The sequence below is a fragment of the Heterocephalus glaber genome, unplaced genomic scaffold (genome assembly GCF_053883595.1).
Source record: "Heterocephalus glaber isolate CG9 unplaced genomic scaffold, H.glaber_assembly_v1.0 deba00001755, whole genome shotgun sequence".
In the NCBI taxonomy this organism is placed as follows: domain Eukaryota; kingdom Metazoa; phylum Chordata; class Mammalia; order Rodentia; family Bathyergidae; genus Heterocephalus; species Heterocephalus glaber.
Genome location: NW_028258453.1, coordinates 275,422 through 297,406, shown reverse-complemented (window position 1 = coordinate 297,406; position 21,985 = coordinate 275,422). Strand labels below are relative to the sequence as shown.

General features: G+C 42.4%; 1 protein-coding gene across 5 annotated transcripts in view; it reads right to left on the bottom strand.

Moving 5' to 3' along the window:
• The window catches only part of Wapl (WAPL cohesin release factor), a 78,637-nt gene extending 59,511 nt beyond the window's left edge, over nt 1–19,126 (bottom strand). The window contains exons 1-3 of one of the 5 annotated variants that reach the window (XM_087201125.1): nt 19,047–19,126; nt 15,985–16,082; nt 15,345–15,862 (exon numbers count right to left, since the gene is read on the bottom strand). In XM_087201125.1, coding sequence (XP_087057251.1) covers nt 15,345–15,840 — 496 coding nt within the window. In that variant the 5' untranslated portion in view covers nt 15,841–15,862; nt 15,985–16,082; nt 19,047–19,126. Of the gene's footprint in view, nt 1–15,344; nt 15,863–15,984; nt 16,143–18,706 lie in introns of all 5 variants that reach the window. The other 4 variants (XM_087201124.1, XM_087201121.1, XM_087201122.1 and 1 more) reach the window with 4 other exon arrangements.
• Between the last annotated feature and the right edge of the window lie 2,859 nt (nt 19,127–21,985).

Genomic DNA, 21,985 nt, shown 5'->3' with positions numbered 1-21,985 from the left:
TAGCCTGAACTACATAATGAGAACCTGTGTCAAATAAATAAATGAAGGGAGGAAGGGAGGAAGAAGGGGAAGGAAGGCAGGCAGATTCACATATCCCTAATCCCACTAGGACATACAGGGTGACTGAAACATATGGTAAATGTTTACATTTTAAAAACTTATTAGAGTAAAAGACACACTGCCATTAATCTCCCTTAAAATACCCTTGCTTTGAACACTTATCTCACTGTTCTCGTCACTTTCTCAAGCAGTTCTGGAAATCCTCTTTCTGTCTTCAGAGGTGTGGTCAAAAATATGGTTAAGGCTGACACTGAGTGTGATTCAACAGAAAAGCAGACTACTAAAAACATCCACTTTATTCACTGGATTGGAGACTGTGCAACTTCCAGCTCTTCCCCAAAGTCAATCACGACCATGAAAGGTCAACGTTTTGAATCCACTCAGGACATCAAGGTAGCCATGACAGCGTAACTGAAGACACTCAGGAAAGAGAACTTCCAGGCCTACTTCACAAAGTGGTACAAACAATAGGATGAGTGTTTGAAGCCAGAGGGAGAATACTGAGGAGGATTAAATGGCAATACTGTAAGAAATATCTTAAAATATTCACTGTAATTTCCCATCACACCTCATACATTCTTCCAATTCTAGCATGGTTTATGAGGAGGGAATGTGATAAATCATTGCCTTCTGTGCTTCACAGCTGAGTCAACTCATGGATGGGTAACAAAGCCTTTGTATTTGGGTGGTTTCTAACAATCACCTTCAAAAAAATAGAAAAGATCTAATTAAAATGCTTCATTACTAAATCAAATGAATTTTTAATGCTATCTTATGATCTATGACAGAGAGGAGTACACATAACAGAAACTGCTACAAGAAAACTATTCTTATTTTGTCAGTTTTGTAAGCAGTGATATTCTTCACTTATACACTAATCTGAAAACCCTGTCCACTTATTAAGAATGCATCTCTGGGTTGGGGATATAGCTCAGTGGTTTCACCGCCCGAGTTCGATCCCCTGTACCAAAAAAAAATGCATCTCTTGAGCCAATCCCAGAGCCCAGGAGGAGGCTCCCTGGCCGCCATTCCACCGCTCCCAGGGCAGAGGAGGTGAGGCAATCCCTGTGCCCAAGAGGAGGCTCCCCAGCTGCCATTCCACCACTCCCAGGGCAGAGGAGGTGACCCATGCGAGTGCGAGCAACAAACACCCCCCCTGCCCTGGAAATGAGAAGACATGTAAACAAGCTCAAAAACAGACTTCCAGAGTCGGGGGTTTGGCTCAGTGGTTCTGCCGCCTGCCTTGCAAGCACAGAGTCCTGAGTTCGATCCCCAGTACCAAAAAACAAACAAACAACAACAAAAAAAACAGACTTCCAGATCACCTACAGCAACCTCAAAGGGAAATGAGATGGAACACTCTGATACTCAACCACCTGGACTCCCTGAACTGGCAACAAAAGAGGATCTGGAAAAAATGCAATCAGAAATAATTTCTCACATAACAGCAGAGATTGTGCCTATAGTGCAAGATATGATTAATAAATCTAGAGCAGACACAGATAACAAAATAGAGGAGCTGAGGAACATGATGGAATTCCAACACAGGAAACAAATGGAATCCATAAAACAGATACAAACAGATTTCCAGGAGATTAAAAACTCCATTGAAAGTCTACGCAGCAGAATGAACCAATGTGAGGATAGAATTTCAGATATAGAAGATAAGATTGCAATTAGTGACCAGGAAAAGAAAAATTACTTTAAAATTGTAAGGGACCATGAGAAATCAATCCAGCAGCTGCTAGATGATGCAAAGAAAAATAACATAAGACTGACTGGAGTCAATGAAGAAAAAGGAGAGAGTGCAGATGACATAAACAAACTGTTCACAGAAGTGATGGCAGAAAACTTCCCAAACAGGGAAAAAGAACCTGACATACTGATAAGTGAGGCATATAGAACTCCAACTAGCCTTGATCAAAAAAAACTCTACACATAGGCATATAATAGTTAGGATTCCAGAAACCAAACAGAAGAACAAAATTCTACAAGCAGTGAGAGAAAAGAAACAAATCACACACAAAGGAAAGCCCATCAGAATCACAGCAGACTTCTCAGTCCAAACCCTCAAGGCAAGAAGAGCTTGCAGTGATGTATTTCAAGCCCTAAAGGAAAACAGCCTCCAACCCAGATTGATGTACCCTGCAAAACTGTCTTTCAAAATTAATGGAGAAATAAGATAGTTTCATGATAAAGAGGTTAGCAACTTCATGAATCTCAAACCAGCACTCCAAAACATTTTAGGCAATATCCTAGGATAAGACAATAAAGATCACAACCCCAGGAAACCTAGCAGAATGAATCCGCTGGGCGTGACAAATTAAACACAAAGGGGGAAAATCCAACAAAAAGTCATGACAAGGCTTTTAAAACTTTTAACTTCATCTCCCTAATGAGTGTATAATTCAATCTTGCTATTGTACTGATTAGTATTTTTCTGATTCTAGTGTTGCACACCTTTCCTTGTGCTGTACTGGCTATTTATCACATTGAGTTGTCTATTAATGAGCTGTAAGACTTCTTTATATATTCTGGTCATAGGTTATATGCATTATAAAAAGGTCTGTTTAAGGACTACTTTTCATTTTAATGATGTCATTTAAAGTGCTACATTTTGATGGAATCTCATTTATCAATTTTTTCCTTTTATACATCATGTTTTTGGAATCCTAGGAAGTTCTTGCCTACCCTAAATTCATAAGCATTTTCCCTTATAATTTCTTAAAATTTTATAGTTTTAGGCTTTCATATTTAGGTTCATAGATCCTTTCAAGTTATTTTTATGTATGGAAATAAAGGGTTGAGGTTAATTTTTTATATATGGATACCAAGTATTCTAGTGCCATTTGCTGAAAAAACTATCTTTTCCTCGTCTCTTAAATTGAGTTTAGTCTATAAAATGTTAATGTTAAATAATCTTTCAAAACTCAGTGGACCATATATGTGTGGTTCTATTTCTAGATTCTCTGTTTTATTCCAATGATCTATATGTCTTTCCTTACACCAACACTGCCTTGATTATTGTAGCTTTAGAGGAAGTCTTAAAATTAGGTACTAAATGTCTTCCAACACTGTTTTTTTCTTTTTCTTTTTACTTTTCTAGGTCCTTTGTACTCCTATATAACTTTTAAATTTCAATAGCCAATTCTTCATTTATAGCAAGTATACACAGACCTGAATTTTTATATATACCTTGTGCTTTCTAATCCTGCTAAATTCAAATACAAGTTATAGGGGATCCTAGAGATTTCTTAGTGCTTTCTCTGTAGATGATCATTTCATCTACATACAAAGATTTTGCTTCTACTTTGCCAATCCTATCCTAATTGTGTCACTTTATTGCCAGACTATTTTGGTTTGGCCCTATGTTTCAAAGTTTAATGGACAGATGAAGAGTAGGCATATCTGTCCTTGTTCCCCACCTTAGGGAGAAAGCATTGTATCTTCTCCATTCATACAAGGCGTTCTCGCTGGAAGTATGGAGTACATGTCTTTCATCTGTTGAGAAGGTTCTGTTCTACTTCTAGTCTCCCGATAGCTTTTACCATGAACAGCTGTAGAATTTAGTCCAATACTTTTTCTCCAACTAGTGACAGGATCATATGGCTTTTTCCTTTCCTCTGTTAAAATGATGACTTTTGGGGGTGGATCTTCCAATGCTGAACCAACACTGATATGCCTATAATAAAACCACTTTCTACATACTCCAAGATCTAACTTCTAACAGTTTGTTTTGTTAAACAAATTTCTATCTATGTTCATACTGTTTTCTTCTATTACCTTTATCCAGTTTTAGGATTAGCACAATGTTGAGTTCCTAAAATGAGGGGAGAAGTGTTCCTTCTTTTTTCTGCTTTAAATGTTTGATATAATTTATCAGTTAAAATGTGTATGAGCCTACTGTCATATTGGTAGGTTTTGAAGCTAGAAATATACTTTCTTTAATAGGTGCTATTCAAATTTTATATTTCCTCCAGAGTTAGTTTCATTAATTTGTCTTCCAAGGTACTTCTTAGAAGTTGTCCGATTTATTTCAAAAAAGAATTTTGTAATATGCTTTCTATATTATTTTAAATTCTGCAAAATCTGTGGTAATGTCTCCTAGATCTTGATATTGTAATTTTAAAAATGTATAATTGATATTGTATAATAGGAAGAAAAGGTCTAAAGGAGCAGGAGAAGTGGGAGGGGTAGAAGAAAGGAAAGAAGGGAAAAGAAAAAATATGAGAAAAGGAAAAAAATGGAAACAAAGTCTATGCAAATTGTGATGGGTGGAGGTGGTGAAGGAAGGGCAGCGGAAGTGGAAAAAAAATAAGAACCAAGATACTCATGTAATGGCGCAAGTTCCCAATGATGAATGTAAATATATTTTATACCTAAAATGTACCAATAAACTTAATGTGGGAAAAAAAAAAGAATGCATCTCTTGGGCCGGGGTTTTATCTCAGTGGTTCTGCCGCCTGCCTCGCAAGTACAAGGACCTGAGTTCGATACCCCGTACCAACAAAAAAAAAAAAAAAAAGAAAAGAAAAGAAAGAAAGCGCAAGGACCTGAGTTCGATCCGCGGTACCAAAAAAAGAGAATGCATCTCTTCGGCCAGGGATTTAGCTCAGTGGTTCTGCCGCCTGCCTCGCAACCACAAGGACCCGAGTTCAAACCCCAGTACCAAAATAAATAAATAAATAAAAATAAAGCATACACCATTCCTGTTGGGTGCACACATGTGATCCCAGCACTCTGGGGGCAGGAGAATCACAAATCTGAGCCCAGCCTGGGCAATGCAATGAGCCCTGCCACAAATTTTAAAAAGGCTGAGGATGTAGCTCAGTAGTAGAGCGCTGGTCTTGTATGAGCAAAGCCCTGTGTTAAATCCCTGTAGTGCAAAACAAACAAGACAAACAAACAAACAAAAAACACACACATATACACAAGAGAAAGAAGAGGGCCAGGCAAGGTGGCACATGCATGTAATTCTGGCACTAGGGAGGCTGAGGCAGGAGACTCGCCATGAGTCTGAGGCCAGCCTGGGCTCCATAATGAGTTCAAGGCCAGCCTGAACTACACAGTGAGACCACAAACCGAAAAAAGATAAGAAAAAAAGAAATCTCTATGAAGCTAAAATTGGGTGTAGTGGTGCATGCATATAATCCTAGCACTTGGGAGGATAAAGCAGGAAGTTTGAGGCCGCCTGAGCTATAAAGTGTGACCCTATCTCAAATAAAACAATAAAAACATCACTAGGATACAGTAGTCCCTTTACCCATGTTTTACTTTCCAGTGTCAAGTTACTCACCGTCCAAAAGTATTAAATGAAAAATTCCAAATAACCAATGTGTGACTGTTAAGTTGGACGCTGTAACATAGCCTGATGAAATCTTACACCATTCCAGCAGGACATGAAGTGACCCTTGGCCCAGTCCACCTGACTGCACATGGTACCACCTCTTGCTCCCCCTGGATTATCTGTGCCCCTCTCCTGCTGACCAGTCAACCCTACTGCTGCACCAGAAGGCCTCAATCATCTTACCACACAAAGAATGGTTAGACAGAAAAACGTTCCACCAGGCCAGTTCCTCAACTTTTGTTTGTTTTTGGCACTGGGGATTGAACTCAGGACCTTGTGCCTACAAGGCAGGCGGTGGAACCACTGAGCTAAATCCCTGGCCCTCAGTTACTCAACTTTTGTTATAGTTCCTTGTTCTCACTGTATTACTGTGAAAAAACAAAACAAAACAAGAAACAGTACTTACAGGGTGTGGTGCTACCAAAGGTTTCAGACAAGCACTGGGGGTCTTGGAACACACTCCCAGAAGGTAAGAGGGTACTGCTGCACCTAAATTGTGTGTTAGTAGTTGTTTTTTTTTGGTACTGGGGATTGAACTCGGGTCCTTGCGCTTGCGCGGCAGGAGCCGGAACCACTGAGCTAAATCCCCAGCCCTAGTAGTTTTTAACAGCACTGGGAGTTAACCCAAGGCCACTCTACCAATGAACTATGTGCCCACCGCTTCTGAGAGAAGGTCTTGCTAAGTTGCCCAAGCTACCTTGAACTTGAAATTGTCCGGCCTCAGCCTCCCAAGTAGATGACATTACAGGTGTGTGCCGCTATGCCAGGCACATGTTAGTTTTAAAATATCAGTATTTACAGGAAATCACATCATTTGCAAACATTTAAATTTAAGATAAATATTTTCTGTACCAGCAACCCTGTGCCTAGGTATTCACTCAAAAGAGAAGATGTTTAAGTCTACACAAAAACCTTAAAGTGAACACTTACAGCACCTGCATCCTTTTTTTTTTTTTTTTTTAGGAAGGATTTGCTATGCAGTTCAGGCTGGCCTTGAGCTCACTATAGAACCCAGGCTGGCTTCAAACTCATAGTGATCCTCCTGCCTCAGCCTCCCAAGCCCTGAGATTACAGGAACACCCCACTGCACCCAGCTCTTGCACCTGCATTCATAACTGCTAAAAACTGGAAACAAGCCCAATGTCCAACAGGCAGGTGCACTGGGGTATAGATACAATGGAATACTATTCAGCAAAAAAAAACAGGCTACTTACACATCCAATAGTCAATGAAAGAAGCCAGACTGAAAAGGCCAGACACACTGTATGGTCCCAATTATAGTATGACATTTTGGAAAGACAAAACTATAAGGACAGAAAACAGACTGGGAGTCAGTGGCTAGAAGTGGGAGAAGGAACTGACAATAAATCAATGAATGAATGAATGAGTGAATGGTGAATGATGGAAGGAGGCCCCAGTGTGGTCCTGGGACTGAAACTCTGGGCCTCTAGCTTGCTGGGCACCTGATGGTTCTACCACTGAACCACATCCCCATCCCTGAGAAACTTTTTTCTTTTTGAGAAAAGGTCTTGCTTTGCAGTTCAGGCTGGCCTTGAATTCAATATGGAGCCCAGGCTGGCCTCGAACTCATGGTGATTCTCCTGCCTCCACCTCCTGAGTGCTAGGATTACAGGCATATGCCACCCTACCCAGCTAGAAACTTTTGAAGGTGATGAAAATTTTCTATGCCTTGATGGCAGACCAGGGATGACATACTACAGACATTTCGCACAGCATACAAATTGTTCCTAGGCACTGCATTAGGTACCTTTCAGATCCACTCTCTACTTTGCCATCAGCCTAGGGGGTTGATATGTATCTCAAGATTTCCTAGCTGGGCATGGTAGCATGCACTTGTAAAAGCTCACTATTCTACTTTAGGTTCCATTTGTTTGAATTGTTTTCCCTTCTCAAGCCCCAAATTAATCTTTGTCTACCTCTCTCTCTCTCTCTCTCTCTCTCTCTCTCTCACTCTCACAAACACACACACACACACACACACAGAAACAATCTCTTTTGTACTTAAAGAGAAACAAAACCAAGCTCTCAGTCATCTATTATCTTATCCTCTATCCTTCCAGAAAGCTCACCTTCTCACCCACCATCCCTCTGTTCAGGAAATCCGGAGCTGGGCTCCTAGGACTCTTCTGCCCTGTGCTGTGGATTAGATGCCCAAAGGCTCTCCTATGCATTAAAATCTCCAAGAACTCTAGTGTCTCTGCAGCTGCCCTGTTCTCCACCCCTTCAAACTCCTTTAGCAAATTATGTGCACCTGCTACCCCCATTTAGTCACTCAGAACACTCCTACCAAGCTGCAAATCTGATGCCTGTGTTGTAATTCTCATTTTAGCTGACTCCAGTGGTGATCCAATTCAACTGATCCTTTCATGAAATATCTTTCTGCTCACTTCTGGAAAAGATGACCTGCCAGACTTCCCTTCAATGGCATAGCTGCTCCTCCTTCATTTTCTTTTCTAGTTTCTTGTTTTTCTCCATCCATGAAATACTGGGAATTCTTCACAACTCAGTCCTAACACGTTTTCCCCTTACACTCTCCTTAAAGACTTCATCTAATCCTGTATTTCCAAGGAACAGCTGAAATACTCAACTATATATTTTATTATCCCTATTCAAGACTTATCTGAGCCCTATCCCAACAGATCTGCCTCTTAAACACCATATTACAAAGATTTCAAACCAGAATCGTTAACTTTCCCTCAAGGTGTCCCATCTCAATAAATGACACTGCTCAGGTGCTCCCATTCCATACTTGGGAATTACTCTTGATGTCACCTTTGTCTTCGTTTCTCGTGTCACCAAGCTCTGCTGCTTTTCTCCTTGACACCAACATTTCTCAGGTTAAATGTCAACCTTGCCTGCAGACAATGACAATAAGCCTAGCACACACCCCCATAGCACCCTGTGTTCTTCCAGAACTGGCAACATTCAGAGAGACTGGAAGCTTCCGGGCCACCGTACCACCCCCCCCCCCCAGAGCCTAGGAGGTGAGCTCCGAAGGCACTAGCAGCACAGCATCACCCCCCCAGCCTTGAAATGAGAAGACACGTAAATAAGTCTCAAAACCAGACATCCAGATCACCTACAGAAACCCCAAAGGGAAATGAGATGGAACAATCTGATACTCAACCTCCTGGACTCCCTGAACTGGCAACAAAAGAGGATCTGGAAAAAATGCAATCAGAAATAATTTCTCACATAACAGCAGAGATTGTGCCCATAGGGCCAGACATGATTAATAAGTCTAGAGATAAAAAAAAATAGAGGACCTGAGGAACATGATGGAATCCCAACATAGGAAACAAATGCAATCCATAAAACAGATGCAGATCCAGGAGATTAAAAAACTCCATTGAAAGTTTACACAGCAGAATGAGCCAATGTGAGGATGGAATTTCAGACACAGAAGACAAAGTGACCAGGAAAAGAAAAATTTCTTTAAAATAGTAAGGGACCATGAGAAATCAATCCAGCAGCTGCTAGACGATGCAAAGAATAACCTTAGACTGATTGGAGTCAATGAAGAAACAGGAGCGAGTGCAGACAACATAAAAAAACTGTTCACAGAAGTGATGGTAGAAAACTTCCCAAGCAGGGGGAAAGAACTTGACATACAGATAAGTGAGGCATATAGGACTAACCTTGATCAGCACTCAGAGAGACTAAAATCATAGCTGGAGGGTGGAAAAGAAGGCATCCCCAGACCTTCCATGAATAAATTCACCCTCTGCCACCTTCAAAGGGGTCTGGAAAAGTTGAAGATTCCTTCCTTCCTAAAAGCACAGGCTGGATCAGAAAACTTAGCCAATTGTCTGGCGCTGAGAGTACAGAATACAAATGAAAAACAGTTTTGGAATGCAACAAGTACCACCCAGATGTGCTGTCAGTGTGTTCTAGGCAGCTATGACAGCAGAGGACTGCTCCGCTTCTAAAGGGAGACTGTGTTTACAGTTTCCATCCATTGGCCCAGGGCTGGGGTTCAAACGGAAGCTGAGAACAAACTTGTTAGTGGACTCCTACACTTTTTGCTATGTACAAATTTTGCAGATGATTCTCCTTTTGCTCAGAAAATCTTTTATAAGAAATTTTTTTGTAAGAAAGTTTTTGCTTTACCAGGTATGGTGGCACTTGCCTGTGGATCCCCACACCCGGGAGGCAGGAGGACTGCTGCAAGTTCGAGGCAGTCTAGGCGACATACTGAGCTCAAGGCCAGCCTGAACTACAAAGCAAGACCCTGTCTCACAAGATAAAAAGCAAGTTCTGCTTTACAATAAATTGAATTTATGTAAAATTGAAGTGTCTTATTCATAACTTGAATATTGTTGAACTCGATTTTCACACAACACACAAAATTTTAAAACAGAAGATATTTACTATTTGTAAAAGTAATTCAGCTTTGAAGCTGGGTATGGCAATACAGAACTGTAATCTCAACCACTTGGGAGGCTGGGGCAGGAGGATCTCAAGTCTGAGGCCAGCCTGAGCAACTTAGTGAGATTCTGTCTCAAACTTTAAAAGGGCAAGGGAATGTAGCCCAGTGTTAGACTACTTACCAAGTATGCAAAGGGCCCTGAGTTCAATCCCTAGCGCTGCTAAATAAATAAATAAGGTCCACTTTATTCAGTAAATATTAAAAACAATTTAGCCATATTCTTCTTAAAAAGAAACCTATTTAAACAAAGACAATAAGGAAGCTGGGTGTGGTGGCACAGACCTATAATCCCAGCATTTGGGAGTTCCAGGCCAGGCTGAACTATGTAGTAAGACCATCTCAAAAAAAAAAAAAAAAAAAAAAAAAAGGCTTAGCACAAAGCAGGAACTGAGAAAATCATGTTTCTTATCTGTTTTTTCTTAAAAAGAAGTTGATTATAGGTATGATTTATACAAAAAAATGCACTCACAGCAGGGTGTGGTAGCATATACCTACAATCCTAGCACTCAGGAGGCTGGGGAAGGAGGACTGCCACAAGTTTGAGGCCAGCCTGGACTACATAATGAGTTCAAGGCCAGCATGAATCACACAGCAAGACCCTGACTCAAAAAAAATAAAAAGAGAGAAATGCACTCACCACCTAAAGGCAAGTAACTCTTGCTGCTATAGTACCATACTTTCAGGATTTTGAAAGTAATCCTCATTAATTTATCTTCACTTTATCCAATAAGCAGCTAACAATCTCATCTCAGATCACCAAGTTCCTGGCCTACTTAAAACTTTCAGGATTAGAAAAATTCATTTCTTATCCTAAAAACCATCTTCAGTTCTAAAATCAAAATTTGTAATTTCTTGACAATATCATCCTTCAAATTCACACAAATACTCAGTATAGTTTTAAGCAAATGGAAAAAAAATTACTGGCTACAAAACCAGTCATGCAAATGAAGCGCCTATGCCATAGTCATCTCAATATTTGGCAGGATATGTAGACTGAATCCCAGCTGGCTGGCAAGGAAAGTGTGCCAAGCAGAAACCTAAGTCTTTGCACACTTTATTCTAGAGTCCAGGCTCACAAAGACAGAAAAGGAAAGTAGCTGGCCATAAAAGGTAAGAGAAGCCTTCTTTTATCTCTAATGCACACAGCCCTAGATTCCTAACTTTAAAGAATCTTTTACAACAGTGAATTTTCAGCTCCTGCTAACAGTAATTATTAAGTGGCACACCTGGCTAAGATCACATTGGCTTCAAAAGCAACTACAATCAGAATATTTTGTTTTTAGAGATTAGATACAAAAATATTTGCAGATGAAAATAGAGGTCTTAAAAAAAAAGGTGAAGGGCCGGGGATTTAGCTCAGTGGTTTCGCCGCCTGCTGCATAAGTGCAAGGACCCAAGTTCGATCCCCTGTACAAAAAAAAAAAAAAAAAAAAAATGTGAAAATAAAACAGCAAGCCACAAAAAAAAAAAAAAAAAAAGAAAGTAGAAAATAGAGGTCTTGAATTTGCTTTAAAATAATTCAGGGGACCTGGGCGTTGTGGCACATATTGTAATTCCATGGCTTAAGAGGCTGAGGCAGGAGGATCTCAAATTCAAGGTGAGCCTGAGCAACTTAGTAAGATTGTCTCAAAAAAACTAAAATGAAGTTCAGGGGCATAGCTGCTTTCCTAGCAGAAAACACAAAGCCAATGGGTTCAATTCCCAGCACTGAGGAAAAAAAAATCCATCATTACAAGGGGGTAAGGACAAAAGGAAGAAAGGGGGGCTGGTGTATGGAACAAACAAGACTTGTCCTGTCCTGATGACTGCTGAATCACATAAGATTCTTTTACTATTATTCTATTTTCACATATCTGAAAGTTACTATAACAGCTTCCTTCTTCTTGTTTAAATTAGGGGTCAGGTATTAGCAGCCCACCCACCTCACCTTGCTGTGGGTTCTCTTAGGCTCCAAGCACCTGCTTGGAGAGTGCAAACCAGGATGCTCCCTCACCCCTCATTCTCAGTCTCCTCTCTGAACTGCCCCAACTTTCCAACGCAACACCTCAATAGTATGGAGACAGCTTTCTAGTGTCATGGGAGTGGGAGTGACAATGTCATCTGTGTGCATCAAATGCAATAATAAAGCTTAACACTTTATAAAATCAATATGCTCCAAGAGGAGACATATTGAAAGGGGGGGAAAAATGATACCTGAATGGGATAGAACAGTTTAGTAAAAAGGACAAAAAAAGTCACTTATTCCCCTACAGAGAAAAAAAACTTAAAAATGTGATGCCAGTAAAAACAACAAAATAGTTCTGAGTTTGAAGAAGCCTTCTCCCCAATGCAGAACTGTACAGCAACAAATGATCTGTCTCCCACGAAAGACATGATGGAACTTAACCTGTGCATTCTGAACAAGTCATTGATACAATGTCTAACAGGGTTGTCTTTTTTGTTGTTTTTTTTTTGAGACAGGGTCTTGCTATGTGGTTCAGACTGGCCTTGAACTCACTATGTAGCCTAGGCTGGTCTCCAACTCACAATGATCCTTCTGCCTCAGCCTCCCAAGTGTAGGGCTTACAGGCATGTGCCACCACGCCCAGCTTTAACAGGTTCTTAAAGCACCTGAACATGATCTGCTGAGGACTGCTGAGATTTCTAAGCCCAGAATAGGTATACAATCGCTTTTATCTGGAGAAAGAACCTCCAATTAACATCTTCCAAAAGGGTCTCTAATTCAAAAAAGATTAGGAACCACTTGAGATTTATAAAACTCTTCTCAAAAGCTTAGATGCAGATTCCTAAACGTAACACAGCATTAGGAACTTAATATAATACTCCTAATTTAACATATTATTTCTAAAATGACAAGGCTTTCTGAGAGTGAAGGCAATGACAATCTGACAGACAAGCAAGATTCGAATCTAGGCACAAAAGAAATGCTAGATGTTTAGTGAGAGGAAAGAGACAAAGAAAAGGTCATAAGATATAGAAGCAAGCCAGCTGTGTCGGTTCACCCCTGTAATCCTAGCACTCTGGGAGGCTGAGGCAGAAGGGTTTCAAGTTTGAGCCCAGCCAGGACAGCTTGGTGAAAATTTATGGGGGGGGCCCTTGTAACTCAATCCCCGGTGCTGCAAAAAAAAAAAAAAAAGGTATAAAGTATAAAAGTGACTGACTTACATATGTATGTGCTTATAAATGGCTTATAAGAACAACTGACTTGCACACTTGCACACATTTGGGACAAAATAAGACTACCTTGAAAACTAAAAGCAGTTCCTCAAAGTCTGCTTCTTATGCTACAGGGAGCTGCCAGGGTTGCTGGAGCTCTGGATGACCAAGAGAGAAGAGATTATAAAAGAAGAAAGATCCCCAGTGCCACATGATTCCCTTCCCAGCTGAGGGCATCTCCATGGAGGAGGATGTGGGACAAGATATTCTTTTTTTTTTTGGTACTTGGGCTTGAACTCGGGTCCTTGTGCTTGTGAGGCAAGCGGCAGAACCACTGAGCTAAATCCCTGGCCCAAGGGACAAGATATTCTTAAACACACATTTATCTGTATTTCAGTCTACACTCTCTCCTCACAAACCCATGAGAATGGAGTGTGGATTCATGGTCAGCCTTCAGGATCAGCACTGGAACTACAATGCCACTACAACAAAATGGGAAGCTGTCGGCCGGGGATTTAGCTCAGTGGTCTGCCGCCTGCCTTGCAAGTGCAAGGTCCCGTGTTAGATCCCCAGTTCAAAAAAAAAAAGGTGGGAGGGAGCTGTCACCACACAGAAAAGCCTAGCTGCAACTCCCACCACCTTCCAACAGCAGTGTGGACAGGTGAAAATGTTTCATTGGCAAAGCTATGGAAGCACTCACTGCCTGTGACTATGTAAGCACCATGTACCTGTCCTCTTCCCTAAACATACCTCCCTAACAGTACCCTCAGCCACCTGGGCCTCAGCTACCAACTGTGCCCATCTTTCACCGCTCACATCACATGGCCAGCTCCACTCTACTGGCTCCTGCCTATCTGTCCCACACTGCAAATTAACTACCTGTGAAGATCCAGGAATGGCAGCAAGAACACTGCATAGATCAGCTGTAACAGTATTCTCAGAGCCCAACACAGGGCCAGCCAGAGATGGGACTCAAAAACATGCTGAAAAGCAACCAGTGAATCTCACACCCAGACTGTCACTTAAGCTCTTTTGAGTCTCAACTTGGAAATGAAGAGATGAGTTAAAATTCAAGGTAGCTCAAAAGTTCTATGATTATACTGCATTTTTAGGAACTGACCAGGAAAGATTTATGCTGGTTTTTAATAATTCAACCTTGGTTTAACACATGAACAATGCTTCAGAAGCCATGTGGGCAGAGCAATAGGGACAGCCAGCTCAGAATTAGCCCAGAGGATCAAGGGAATGACAGTAACAGCTGGCTCACCCTCTCAACCAAGAGAAGAGAGCGAAAAACGCTCAGCCCTTTCATCCTCTGCAAGGCACACTCCAAGACACTGCTGCCTGTGCCTTGTACGGAGCTCCAAAGTCACTCCTTCCATGAATGCAGCACTAGGGAAGTTTTGTCCTTACTTCCTTTCAAAATATGAGAGTGAGCCTTCCAGTCTCACTAATCTTCGTCAAGAAATCCAGAACGAAGGTGTATTTTCAACCAGAACAGCTGCTCTCACCCATTAGCTAATGGGGTGCTCGTACTCTCCCCACCCAACATGCTCTTCAGCCTCCATCCTTGAGCCAGTTGTCCCTTTATCGTTTACTGTAAGCCCAGACCTTTCACGCAAGCAGGTGGGGGTACAATGACCAGACACTTTTGAGGCTATACCAGAAGCCACACTGACAAGGAATATTTAGCAAATAAATTTTCAATAAAGCTTGCTAATACCTCCTTAATCTTTCTAAACCAGTTTTTCAACTCTAGCAATCCTAGCTAACCTTCAGTGTCATTACCAGGAACCACTTAAGTCCTCTACAGCAGTGGTGGCGAACCTATGGCATGCAAGTTATTTTTCTTTTAAGACAAATGGTGTTAATGTATGAGTTGTTTTTCCTAAACCAAAACCTCAGTAATTCAGGTTTAATTGCAGTATCGGCTCTTTGTGATAAGTGGATTTTGGGTTGCAGTTTCGACACTTGTCTCTAAAAGGTTCACCATCACTGCTCTATAGTAAGACAAATGAGACAATACGCAGCCCTAACACAACAGAAACATGTTTCTTACTAAAATTGGGCTTAGGGATTTATGGAAGACAGTACCCAAATATACCTGAAGTGATAAGGCTAGAAACAATAATATTCAAGTTGCTTACTTAAAATTTCAGCTTCTGATTTTTTTTTAAAGTTCTGAAATCTTATACAAAACTGTCAACAGTCTCCATTGATCATAACTGCAGAAAGCAAACCTAAGTGATATAATATTTTCAAACGTACATCATTTACATAATGGCTTGCAAAAAGCTCTCTTGGCTTGACATGAAGAAAGTGTAAACTTACCCATAGCCATTAATTTAGCACAGCTACTTCTGCTCGCCTCATCTTCCAGGAGTCTGTCTGCGGCCCTCTCTTTCCCAGGCAGAGCAGTCTCCAAAGGTGAGCTCGAAGCAGACACAATGCCATCTTCCCTTACCACGGGCCCAGTTCTGCTGTTAGCTTCAAGTACTGAAATAACTTCCTCCAGTGGCACTGCTTCACTTGACTCTGAGTAGGAGCCCTTACCCTGGGCTAAATTCTTTGAAGAAACTGGTAGAGACTCATCATCACTATCAAATCCAAAAGGGTCGCCAGTATTTTCCTCTTCTACTTTAGATTTCTTCGGAATTTCTTGGATATCTGGTTTGAAATTGGGCCTCTTTTGCCCTAATTTAGCCATAAACGTGGTCTCTCCCCATTTTGTGCTAAGGGTGGTCCGTTTGTTGGAAAAGACTTCGTCAAATTTTGAACTGCCATTGCCTCCTTTCCTACTGTATGTTTTCCCAAATCTGGATGTCATTTTGACACTTGTTTCATATTCCCTGTGAAAAGAATTTAAGAAAATATATAATCACTAAATACTTAACAAGTATTAAACACTGCATGTAAAAATACAAACCTATGAATTCTCCCCTCATGTCTTTTCAACATTCAGCATACAAACCTTTAAAAATGGTTACATAAGCCAGGTGTGGTGGTGTAGGCTTGTAATTCCAGTACTCTGGGAGGCTAAGGCAGAAAGATCACAAGTTCAAGCCCAGCCTAGGCAACAAAGTAGAAAAAAGACTGATGTAGCTCCATGTCAACACCTGGGTTCAATCCCTAGTACCACAAAGAATAAACAACCAAATAAATGAATGGAAGATAAACAGACTCATTTTTCACTTTACATGCTTCCATGTATTGATATTACCAATGAATACATACTAATAACATGACTTGCAAAGTATTAAAAACTGAGTGATAATCAACTTCTAATACAATATCCACAAAACCAACTTACAGTGGAATATTTTTTCACATTTCCAAAACTTACTATTCTCATAAACATCATTTTTACCTTAAAAGTAATCTGAATAAGGTAATTACCCTAATAAAAAAGCTTAAGCACAAAATGTTAATTTTTTTCAGGATCTCAGAAATGTCAAATAGTTGACTAAATTTAGTTCTTTGAGACTCACAGCACTTATCATATGAAGAAAAAAGGTCAGGAAAATGGTGCTGTTTTCTCATGTATCTACAGCTTTTAACCCAACCTTGAAGACTCTGATGGCTGGACTAAAGCACTTTGGGCCATGACTTAAAAAAAAAAAAATTTCTTAGATGGCCATCTCCCCAAGTGCAAGACACCATCCTTATTCTATCTTCTTTGTCCCTGTAGCACTATGCCCACTTGCTGAGTGTCATTTTCTGGAGCTGGAGAACCTGAGCACGTTACATTGCTCCATGAATTATTACAGGAACAGATATACATCACCTTTATTTTCCTCTGACTTATAAATGACAAATCAATTCATTGATTTATCTACATAATAACAGGCACAAAGACAAAAAAATTTTCCAGGGAAGTAAATCAAGAGTCAAACTTTTTTTTTTTAATGTTACACTACTTTTTAAAGCACAATCAATTTTTACCCATTTCTGCCACTTTCCCTTTCTATAATTTAAGTATCAATACATCAACTGTTACTAGAAAGAAGTGAACAATTGCTTAGGGACTTGATAGATTTTCATTACTTCAAAACTTACAACAATGAAAATTATTTTGACCAATACTTTTAAATGTCTTCATATGTACTTTTCATTTTTTCCCTTTATTAACTTATATTTATGTAACTTATAATGAATCACTGTCCAAGTTAGTTTAATACATACTCAGTAGAGGATCCCCAAAGGCTTGTTAAGAAGCCAATTCTAATTTGACAAAAAAATAAATTAGTCATCATACCTATTTGTACTAAAAGTTTTCCTGAGGGAGACTGATTTCCCCTTCCACTACAGAAAGTAAAACTAACAAGTTCTACTATTTTACTGTATTCCATTAAATTTTTTTAAAAAACTTAAGTATTTGGGGTAGCTACCAAAGACAACAAAATAAAGTCATTTCATTTCTTCAATGATGTAAAGCTGAGAACTACAGCCCTACATTTACATATACACCAAAATGCTGAAATGTTTTGGATATACTTCCATGGTAATCACCTAAAAATGCTGACTAAAAGCCAAACCAAAACTCTGGACTTAAGGTCCTTTAGGCTAACATCAGAAAAACTCATTGAACAAATGGTCCTAAAATCACAAAGCACTCACTGCTGAAAGTTTAAAGTCTACAGATAAATATTTGATACTAAGGAGTTACTTACTGAGTAACAAAACTGTCTTTTTTTTAAAAAAAAAAAAAAAAAAAAAAGAGAGAGAGAGAAACTGGCTTTCAAAAACACACACTGAAAATACTAATTGAAATAACATGAGTGATTTTCCAACATGAAAGGACTGGAAAGAGTGTAAATTAGGCAAATTTGGTTGGGTTGATAAGCGCTGACCCAAGCAGTATGCACAACGTAAGTGTTCATTATATATATTATTTCCTACTTTTGACTGCCTTTATCGTTCCCCATAATCAAATGCCTTAAAAAAAAAAAAAAAAGTCTGACGACTGTGAAGGCGTTATCGAAACATCAAGTACAAAACCCCCCCTATGTGTGCAGATATATTTGACATTACATTTTAAGACTCTCTGGATCACATATCTTGCTCAAGCTTCGAACATCAAAGTCAAAGGGAAAGAATGATTCACGACCAACTGTTTTCGGTCTTTGGGCTTTTACCCCAGCCCAAAGTCAGGTCACATTTTGAAAAGTGTGCTGGGATGAAAAAAAAAAAAAAAAAAAAAAAAAAAGTCCTCACACTAACCCCCTTGCCGATCGAGCGTCTTCCGGGTCCCAGGGGCTTTGGGGGCTCCCACGAAGCAGGGAAAGTGGAAACCGCACAGCGATCCCCGCGGAAGCCCGCGAGCCGGCCCCCTCCGCAGGACGCTCACGCAACTTTTCTCTTCCCCGCCCCCACCGCTCAGGACAGCGATTTCGCTCCCGACGCCCCGGAAGCCGCTGCCGCCGAGTCCCTGGGGCATGGCGAGGCCTCAGAGGCGACTAGGAAAGGAGGAGACGATGGGGAGAGGGCTCAGGAAGGGAATCGCTGCCTCGGACCAGGGTCAGGAGGGAAGTTGGGAAGCGGGCAGGCGCCCTCTGAGAAACTCAGAGGAAGGAGAACGGAAGAGGGGAAGACTCCTCGGGTCGCTGGCCGGCCCAACTTCCCTGGCACCTCCGCCGCCTTGGCCTCCCAGCCCGCCCGCCGCCCGGGCCTAGGCGGCCGCCCGCCTCACTCACCCTGGGCGCCGGCGGGAGCGCTGGCCTCGGCCCGCGGGCGCAGGAGCACAGGGCCGGCCAGGGGCTCCGCCACCGTCACGGCCCGCGACTCCGCTCCGGTAAATATGAAGCCCAGCCGAGGGGGAGGAGCGGCGGCCCCGCAACTTCCCTCCCCGCCGCGAGCACCGCCGGCCGGGCCGGGCCTAGGCCTCCCTGCCCGCCGGACCCGGCGAGCCCGCTACGTGCCCCTGCTGGGCCGCCGCCGCCTCCTGCGCCGCCGCTTCCGCCGGTGAATGGTCAGCGCTGGAGTTTGAACAGGGCCCTGAACCATCTCAACGCCATTTGCGCTCCCGGCCCCCACCTCCTTCCTCCAACAGCCGCTCGCTCCGTCACTCCGCTTCCCACAGGCCCCGCGCAGCGCCCGACCCCGCAGCCAATCGCGGGGCCCCTTACTAAAACCGCCGCGCACGCGCCGCACCCCGCACGCGCCGCCGCCCGCCATTGGCCAGGCCGCGGGGCAAGACGGGAGTTGTAGTCGCGGCGCTCGAGGTCGCGGGGCCGGGAGTCCCGCGCGCGAGAGAACAAGCGGGAGGCTGGAGCCGCAGGGACTGCGAGCAGGGCCTACTCTATGTCCGGAGCCGGTTTCCGCGCCTCGGCACCACCGGGAGACGCAGGTGCCACTGGGGTGCCCGGAGGCGCAGTGCACGCAGCTGTGTCAATCGTTTCCCCTCCAGGGACCCGGCGGCGTCTGGGGAAGGTGGCTGGTGCAGCTGCGCAGGGCCTCTGGGGCCGCCGGCGGGAGCAGAAGCCTGCGGGCCGGGGCCAGGAGCTTCGGGGAAGGATCCCGAGGCGTGGGGCCCAGCGTTCGCCCCCGCAGCCGGGCAACAGCGACCCAGGACCCCGCACGTCGCAGGCTTGGGTGCGGTAATGTGAGGCGAAGTGTTTTTAAAAGATATACTAAAGCGTGTGCAGGTAAAAATGTTCTAATGTCTGCGATTTACTTAAAACATGCCTAGGGAAACCAGGTGGGGGGATTACACTAAACTTTGGGATGGTTTTCATTGATGACACTGGGATGCGTGCGGTGGGATCGTTACAGTCTCTCTGCTTCTGAAATTTTCCATAATAATAAAGTCTAAAGAAATAAACTAGGGGGCCGGGGATTTAGCTCAGTGGTTCCGCCGCCTGCCTCGCAAGCGCAAGGTCCCGAATTCGATCCCCGGTACCAAATAAATAAACTAGCGATTGCCTCTTTGGAGCACAGGGAGGTGATGGATGTTGGAAGGAAGGATTGATTGATTTCGCTGTAGAGTCCTGTCCAGCTCTCCCCACCGTCTTCGTCAATATACACCACCTAATTGAGAAAAGTAAACTTTTTCTGTTAGGTTGGTTGGAGTTTTCCTAAGGCCACCGTGGGAAAACAGCGCTGTGAAGAGGAGGACAGTTACCCCTAGGAGAGGTGCGCGATTCTTGGGGCTCCCACAGCCTTAATGTTTGGTAGGCAGTTAATGGAGACCCACCTGGGAAATTAGAAAACAACTAATTGCTCTCAGTGAAAAACCCACCTCTTCTTCCACAACTGGATAATTTGTTTTGCATACACCTAGAAAGTTCAAGCTACCCCCAGAATAGTGGGAGAAACTCCGAATAAAGAAAAAAATTGTTCAGGTTGAGGGTATAGTGTAGTGGTGAAACAAGAGGTCCTGGGATCCCCAGCACCACAAATAAATACAAGAAACACAAACCCTGAGGCCTTCCTATTAAGTATTTAAGGTGGATTTTAGCATGCTTGAGTTGCTTTTACATGACTGATTGCAAAATTTATATTTTGACATTTACATTTTCCTTAATGTTACATTAGTATTTTCTCTTAATTGTTCCAAAATAAATCAATTTTTCCTTACGGGAATGAAAATTAGAACAAATCTGCCTCCCGCTGGTTTATTTGAATCAGTTTGTTTTTATTTTTTACAAATCAGCTTAAGATCTCGTTTATCTTTTGTTCAAAGATCTCTGGCAAAGGCAAGGACTTCACTTACTATAATTATTTAGATGACTTGGTGGTGGGTACTAATTAAAGGGTAATTATCATCACAGGCAAAAGGTAAGATCAAAAAGGCAAAAGAGGTGGAGAGAGAATTGCAAGGTTTTCCTCCGGGAAGATGCTGTGAACCTTCAAAGACCTAAGGATCACGGTGCTGGATGCCTGCAGGCTCAGGACCGTGAAACTAGGTGGAAGGGTGAATTGAAAGGTATCTTTGGACAGGGCCTGGGGGTGCACGCCTGTGATCCCAGCACTGGGGAGGCTGAGGATTGTTGCAAGTTCAAGGCCAGCCTGAACTACATAGTGAGATCCTCTGTCCAAAAACCAAAAAAATAAATAAATAAAAGGAAATGTCTTGCTGGATTTGGTGGCACCCACCTGTAATCTCAGCACTCAGGAGGCTGAGGCAGGAGGGTCACTGTGAGTTCAAGGCTAGCCTGGGCTACATAATGAGTTCAAGACCAGCCTGGACTACATAGATAGACCCTGTCTCAAAAAAAAAAAAAATTGTCTTCCAACCCCTCATGAGGACTTCTGTTGGATGGTTGTGTTAAGTAGTAGAATTACGTCATATTCCTGCTATTCAGAAAATGACCACTACCACTACCCCCTCATTAGCAGGTAAGCCCAACCCAGAAGCTTGTTGGGAACAGAATTTTTTTCCCACCCCAACTGCACAAACCAGAACCTGCCCTTGAACAGCTCCCCACCCCCAGCTGGTCACATTAAAGTTGGAACAAGCAATGATTTAAAATATGCCGGCAGGATTTGGCAAGAATTTAATATTTTTTGTTTGGATGAGGTAGAGGAAAGGAGAACATTAAAAACCTGATAAGAGCTGTGTTCGATGGCACAAGACTAATTCCAGCTGAGGAGAAGCTGGGAGGCTGAGGCAGGAGGAGATCAAGTTTGAGCACAGCTTGGGCAACTTAGCAATTTACCAAGACTCTGACTCGAAAAATAAAAGGCCAGGGCTGGGAATTTAGCTCAGTGGTGCCATTGCCTCCCTCGAAAGCACAAGGTACTGAGTTCGATCACCAATATCAAAAAAGTAAAAGGCTAACCTGGAATATGCAGTGAGTCCCTGTCTCAAAAACATAAATAAATATAAAGTTAGAGTTGGGGATGTCACTCAGGGTAATAGCCCTGGGTTCATTCCCCAGTACCATGAAAGAAAGAACCTAATGAAGATTAGTGGCCTAGCATGCATGAAGCCCTGAGTTCCACCCCCAGCTCTGAAAAAAAAGAACAAAGCC